The sequence below is a fragment of the Tarenaya hassleriana genome, unplaced genomic scaffold, assembly GCF_000463585.1.
Source record: "Tarenaya hassleriana unplaced genomic scaffold, ASM46358v1 Cleome65, whole genome shotgun sequence".
Lineage (NCBI taxonomy): Eukaryota > Viridiplantae > Streptophyta > Magnoliopsida > Brassicales > Cleomaceae > Tarenaya > Tarenaya hassleriana.
The window spans coordinates 218438-224842 of NW_010969032.1; the positions used below are offsets into that span (position 1 = coordinate 218438).

General features: G+C 44.4%; 3 protein-coding genes across 4 annotated transcripts in view; all 3 read left to right on the forward strand.

Annotated features, from left to right (window-relative positions):
• The first annotated feature begins 1043 nt into the window (after window positions 1-1043).
• Window positions 1044-3404, forward strand: LOC104800131 (protein NRT1/ PTR FAMILY 5.14-like). Its single transcript, XM_010522861.2, has 5 exons — window positions 1044-1250; window positions 1331-1453; window positions 1503-1597; window positions 1790-2355; window positions 2435-3404. Exons 1-5 carry the CDS (start codon window positions 1130-1132, stop codon window positions 3249-3251), a joined length of 1722 nt encoding a protein of 573 aa, XP_010521163.1. The 5' UTR covers window positions 1044-1129; the 3' UTR covers window positions 3252-3404.
• Window positions 3405-3579: 175 nt separating this feature from the next.
• On the forward strand, window positions 3580-6368 carry LOC104800133 (protein NRT1/ PTR FAMILY 5.14-like). 2 transcript variants are annotated; one of them, XM_010522865.1, is made up of 5 exons: window positions 3580-3849; window positions 3920-4137; window positions 4273-4817; window positions 4885-5732; window positions 6281-6368. In XM_010522865.1, the coding sequence occupies exons 1-4, from the start codon at window positions 3729-3731 to the stop codon at window positions 5699-5701; spliced, it is 1701 nt and encodes a 566-aa protein (XP_010521167.1). In that variant the 5' UTR covers window positions 3580-3728; the 3' UTR covers window positions 5702-5732; window positions 6281-6368. The 2 variants fall into 2 exon arrangements, with proteins under 2 accessions (XP_010521167.1, XP_010521166.1); XM_010522864.1 differs by lacking the exon at window positions 6281-6368 and having other exon boundaries at window positions 4885-5796.
• LOC104800132 (protein NRT1/ PTR FAMILY 5.10-like) overlaps window positions 5659-6405 on the forward strand; it is a 3239-nt gene continuing 2492 nt past the window's right edge. The window contains exons 1-2 of the mRNA XM_010522863.1: window positions 5659-5732; window positions 6281-6391. Of these exons, the coding sequence (XP_010521165.1) occupies window positions 6294-6391 (98 nt within the window). The 5' untranslated portion in view covers window positions 5659-5732; window positions 6281-6293. The remainder of the gene's footprint in view (window positions 5733-6280; window positions 6392-6405) is intronic.

Sequence of the window (6405 nt, forward strand, 5' to 3'; positions counted from 1 at the left end):
TTGGTGGCAGCTCTGGTGGAAGTAAAGTGGCTGGAGACGGTGGAACAGCACGGACTTAGAGACCGACCGGACATAACCATACCCATGTCGATATGGTGGTTCGTCCCTCAGTACATGCTGGTGGGGCTTGGCAATGTACTGACGCTGGTGGGTACACAAGAATTCTTCTACGACCAAGTTCCGCACGAACTGAGAAGCATTGGCCTTGCTCTGTGTCTGAGTTCATTGGGGATAGGAAGCTTCTTGAGCAGTGGCATGATATCTGTCATAGATTCCGCCACCGGAGGAGATGCCGGGAATAGTTGGTTCAATACCAATCTGAATCGAGCTCATCTTGATTACTTCTACCTGTTACTTGCTTCCATCACTGCTGTCGGTTTTTTGGTCTTCTTGTTCTTTTCCAAGTCTTATGTTTATCGTCGGTGATCGAGAACGATGGCCAAGAAATTACTTTTTTGTAACTTTCTATGTGAAATAAGACATTCATGTGATTATTTTACATTTTCATGGAATGGAATGGAATGGGTGGATGAAAAAGTTGCAAAAGTGTAAAAGAAATAATCCCACAAATATATACGCAACTAATTTCTCAGTCCACAAGGTTCCCATAAAAATTATCCAGTTTCAAAAAAAAAATATCATTAAAAAAATCTGAATTTGTAATACGGTTAAATGGTGTGGACCCGCATATCACGTCAATTTTTATTGTAACTTAGACAAAAAAAAAAGTAACGTCGGCAATTTAAAAAACTATATATATATATATATATTGACAGCGTTTACATGTTTTTACTGTTTTTACAAATTTAGTTATTTTAATGTCAATTTTTTCAAATTTGATAATTTTAATTCAGCAAATTATTTTTACAGCTTTAGACATTAGAAAGTAAATAATAGCACCTTAAATAAATATACAAAGTTGTATTTCGTAAAAAGATTTGAGTAGGTCGTGAAAACATGGCTTCTTTAATGCCACTAAACAACTTTGGAGCTTGAAACGGTAGATTTACTGATGTAGCTACTTCCAAAAATAAAAAATAAAGGGCGCGTGTTAGTTACTGATGGAAAACGCAAATCCTTGATTCAGCAACGTTGTCGAACAAATCCATTTCTCTCGGTCACGACGTCAATGGCGATTCCTGCAGAAATGCCTCTGCTCGAAGATCACGTCGGCGACGCTGTTGACCACCGTGGACTTCCCGCCGGCAGATCCACCACCGGCGGATGGAGATCCGCTTGGTTCATCATCGGTACGGGGCCAACATCTCATTGAGATCCGAAAATATTTATCTTTTCTCCGTCCATTTGAGCTTCTCGAGTGGATTCTCAGGTGTGGAAGTGGCGGAGAGGTTCGCCTACTATGGGATCGGATCTAATCTGATTAGCTACTTGACCGGACCTCTCGGCGAGTCAACGGCGTCCGCCGCCGCCAACGTCAACGCCTGGTCGGGGACCGGCTTTCTTCTTTCCGTCCTGGGAGCCTTCATCTCCGATGCTTTCCTCGGCCGGTTCCCTTCCCGTCCTGGGAGCCTTCATCTCCGATGCTTTCCTCGGCCGGTTCCACACCGTACTGGTCGCTTCTCTCATCTACGTCCTGGTTCGTCTCCTTCTCTTTCTGAAGCTTCCATTTTCGATCCCAATCGGTAATTTACTTGCCAGAACAGTAGAATTCGATCGATCGAGATGATACTGTGTGTTTGATTATCAATATACCTTCAAATTTCTTCCGACTTCTGCATTTATCCTTGTGAAGTTACTATTCTGATGAAGAACTACTGTACTGACTCAGGGACTGGCTTTGTTGACTTTATCGGCACTGTTGATTCCGATCAGCCCATCTACGGACGAGAATTCCGATACAGCAATGGCGGTGGTCACTTCGCAGTCTTCCATGGTCAATGCTCTCTTCTTCTTCTCTCTGTACATGGTGGCGATCGGGCAGAGCGGCCACAAACCATGCGTTCAGGCATTCGGAGCTGATCAGTTCGACGGAGAAGATCTCAAAGAGAAGAGAAGCAGAAGCTCCTTCTTTAACTGGTGGTACCTTAGTTTTTCTGCAGGGATCAGTCTGGCAGTTTTGGTAGTTGTGTACGTTCAGGACAACGTCAACTGGGCGGTTGGCTTTGGGATCCCTTGTCTGGTCATGGTGTTCTCCCTTGTCGTCTTCTTGCTCGGGAGAAGAACTTATAGGTACACCAAAAGAGGACACGATGAGGACAACGCCTTCACGAGAATCGGCAGAGTTCTCGTCGTTTCGTTCAAGAATCGGAGACTGAGTTTTACGCGACCAGGTCAAGCTCAAGGCCGCACCGAGATGGAGGCAGATCCTTCTCAAAGGCATTCCGAGAAGCTCGGGTAAGTGAGACGTGTTCCGTCAATGGCGAGAAGCGAGAATTATATCGGAAATGTAACGTTATACTCTTCCTTTCGACAGGTTTCTCCACAAAGCTTTGCTTTCTCCGCATGATTCTGTTGAAGATGCACGGCCATGCAGCATTAGAGACGTGGAAGACGCGATGGATCTGATAAGACTTGTCCCGATATGGTTCACGACTCTGGCCTACGCCATTCCCTATGCACAATACACGACTTTCTTCACAAAGCAAGGTGTAACGATGAACAGAAAAATCTCGCCCGGAGTGGAGATTCCCCCGGCTTCTCTTCAGATCCTCATAGGCATATCGATTATCCTAATCGTTCCCATCTACGACCGTGTTTTCGTCCCAATTGCCAGGTCCATAACCAAAATCCCTCGTGGTATCACGATGCTGCAAAGGATCGGAGCCGGAATGGTTCTGTCAGCTCTCACAATGGTGATCTCAGCTCTGGTGGAATCAAAACGGCTCGAGACAGCGAAAGAACACGGCCTTATAGACCTACCGGACACAACTATTCCAATGTCGATATACTGGTTGGTTCCTCAGTATCTGTTACTGGGTTTGGCAGATGTGTTCACGTTGGTCGGAATGCAAGAATTCTTCTACAGCCAAGTTCCGACGGAACTGAGAAGCATCGGTCTCGCCCTTTATCTGAGCGCATTGGGCGTTGGAAGCTTCTTGAGCAGTTTTCTTATCTATGCGATCGATTCGATCACCGGAAAAGACGCCGGAAAAAGCTGGTTCGATAATAATCTGAACCGAGCCCATCTCGATTACTTCTACTGGTTGCTCGCTGCTCTCAGCGCCGTCGGATTCTCTGCGTTCTTGCTGTGCTCGAGGTCTTATGCCTATCGCCACCTCGATATAGCGTAGGAAGCCTTTTCTCGGTTTAGGGGGTCGGTCCGTTTGGTTCGGTATGTTAAAGATTGGATAGTATCATAGTGGTATGTGTAAAATATCTTGTTCATATCTCTCAAGATATTTTAAGCTAAAACTGAATTTAAATAGATTTTTGAATTCATAGAATAAAAATAAGAGACAGATGTTGAAATTGGGTTTTAATTTAATGAAGTGTAGAATCCGTACACATAAAAGGGAATTTAAAATGGAATCCAATACATGTCACTGTCACAAAATCCAGAATTGATTGTTAATTCCAGCTTCTTATCACTTCACATCTATAAAGCAAAAAAGGCGCACACACACAGTGGTGGAATATACCAAATTTAATTTGGAACAGAATTATTGTGTGCTTCACAAATGTCGAAAGCTTTGTGAGCGTTACCAATCTGTACAGAGCAACTCTCCATTCTGCAACTTTTTTTTTCTCTAGAGAAGGGAGGGGAAAAAATGGAGAATACCGACGAGAAGACTCTCGGAGAGGGTTACGCCAGCTCCGCCGTCAACCACCGTGGAATTCCCGCCGAGAAATCCTCCACCGGCGGATGGAGATCTGCTTGGTTCATCATTGGTAAAAACACTCAAAACAGACGGAGAGATTTGAAGTTTGCTCTGTTTTCTCATTCCTCTGTTTTCTGCAGGTGTGGAAGTGGCGGAGAGGTTCGCCTACTTCGGGATCGGATCGAACCTAATAAACTACCTGACCGGACATATAGGCCTTTCTACGGCGGCGGCGTCCGCGAACGTGAACGCCTGGGTCGGAACCGGCGCCATTCTTCCGGTTCTGGGAGCTTTCGTGGCCGATGCTTATCTCGGTCGGTTCCGCACCATTGTCGTCTCTTCTCTCATCTACGTTGTGGTTCGTCTCCTTCTCTTTCCTTTGTCTGATTCCGACAATCAGTCCAACTCCAAGTTGTTTCTGCAATTTGTCCTTGTCCCCCGCCCCTGTACATTGGTTGTTTACAGTTCATAAACTGGATTCGGCGGATTGCAGGGGATGGCGTCGTTGACATTATCAGCCTTTATGAATCCGATCATCAAATCTAAGTACCGGAATCACAATAAAACTGAAGCGGGCACTTCACCCTCTTCCCTGATCAACGTGATCTTCTTCTTCTTCTCTCTGTATCTGGTGGCGGTCGGACAAAGCGGTCACAAGCCATGTGTCCAGGCCTTTGGAGCTGATCAGTTCGACGTAGAAGATGAGAAAGAGAAGAAAGCCCGAAGCTCATTCTTCAACTGGTGGTACCTCAGTTTGTCGGCAGGGATCAACTTAGCGATTCTGATAGTTGTCTATGTCCAAGACAACGTCAGCTGGGCGCTCGGCTTCGCCATCCCTTGTCTGACCATGATGATCTCTCTTGTCGTTTTCATCTTCGGGAAAAGGACTTACAGGTTCTCCATCAGAAATCACGTCCAGGAAAACGCGTTTGCCAGAATCAGCAGAGTTTTCATCGTAGCGTTCAAGAATCGGAGGTTGAGTCCTGGCCACGCCGAGATGGAGCCTGGCCCATCTCATAGACGTTCCGACAGTATCGGGTAAGAACAACAGAAACGCATGAATGATTTGATTTGTCTGTCTGAATCTGTCTTCTCTCGTGGCCAGGTTCCTCAGAAAAGCGTTGCTTTCTTCTGATGCTCCGGATGAATCTGCGAATCAATGCAGCGCAAGGGACGTGGAAGATGCGACGGCTCTGATAAGACTTATCCCCTTTTGGATCACCACTCTGCCCTACGCCATTGCATACTCTCAATTCTCGACCTTGTTCACAAAGCAAGGCATGTCAATGGACAGGGACATCTTTCCCGGCGTGAAGGTCTCGCCGGCTTCACTTCAGATCCTCATAGGACTTTCCATCATCGTCCTTGTCCCATTCTACGACCGGGTTTTCGTCCCCATCGCAAGATCCTTCACCAAAGAAACTTCCGGAATCAAAATGCTCCAAAGAATCGGGACCGGGATGATAGTGTCGGCTGTGACAATGGTGGTCGCAGCTTTGGTGGAAGCGAAACGGCTAAAGACGGCGAGAGAACACGGCCTTACGGAACAGAAGGACGCAATGGTTCCGATGTCGATATGGTGGCTGATTCCTCAGTATCTGTTGCTGGGTTTGGCAGATGTGTTCACATTGATCGGAATGCAAGAGTTCTTCTACAGCCAAGTTCCGACCGAACTGAGAAGCATCGGCCTTGCTCTGTATTCGAGCGTGCTGGGAGTTGGAAGCATCTTGAGTGGGGTTCTAATCTCGGTGATCGACTCGGCCACCATTGGAGCCGGAGGTTTGAGCTGGTTCGACGATAATCTAAACAAAGCCCATCTGGATTACTTCTACTGGCTGCTGGCTGCTCTCAGCGCCGTCGGGTTCTGTGCCTTCTTGTTCCCGTCGAGGTCGTATGTCTATAACCAGCGTGACGGAGCGTAGGAGCTTATGTTTGATTCCGTTGTGTTTTCCGGTAACAAAAACATTACATATGTACTATTCGTATATATATATATATATATATATTATTAAATAATAAATTAATAAAATTATAGTTAAATTTAGAATATTTTAGTTTTCTTTAAGTACGTTTATAATATATAACTATCCAAAAATGTAATAAATCTCAATATTTATAAAATATAAAAAATGTTATACTTATTATTTCGTAATTTCAATTATATTTTGAAATATATATATAATATTAAATTATTATTATAAATATATGTTAACTTAAGATAAAAACATAAATTAATAAAATTATAGTTTTTTATATTTTTAATAAAAATATATGCTTTATTTAAAATGGTCAAAATTTAAATTTTAATAGTTAAAGATTTTTTGACGAGGATAAGACAATTTATAATCGAAATAAAACAGAGAATCTGACGATCACAAATATTACAATCGGGCGGATATTCGGCTGCTTACGTCTATTCATTAAGCCAATGATGACTGTGACGGCTTATTATTGGTCGCACAGATTCCCGACTCAACGTCTCTGTTCTAATCTTCGTACAGTTGATTATCAAAAATGGCCATCTCCGACGCCGGAGATGAGTCCCGAGCTTCGCTTCTTCTTTCAACCGTCGACGGATTCGTCGATTACAGAGGCAATCCTGCCGTCAGACCCTCCACCGGCGGCG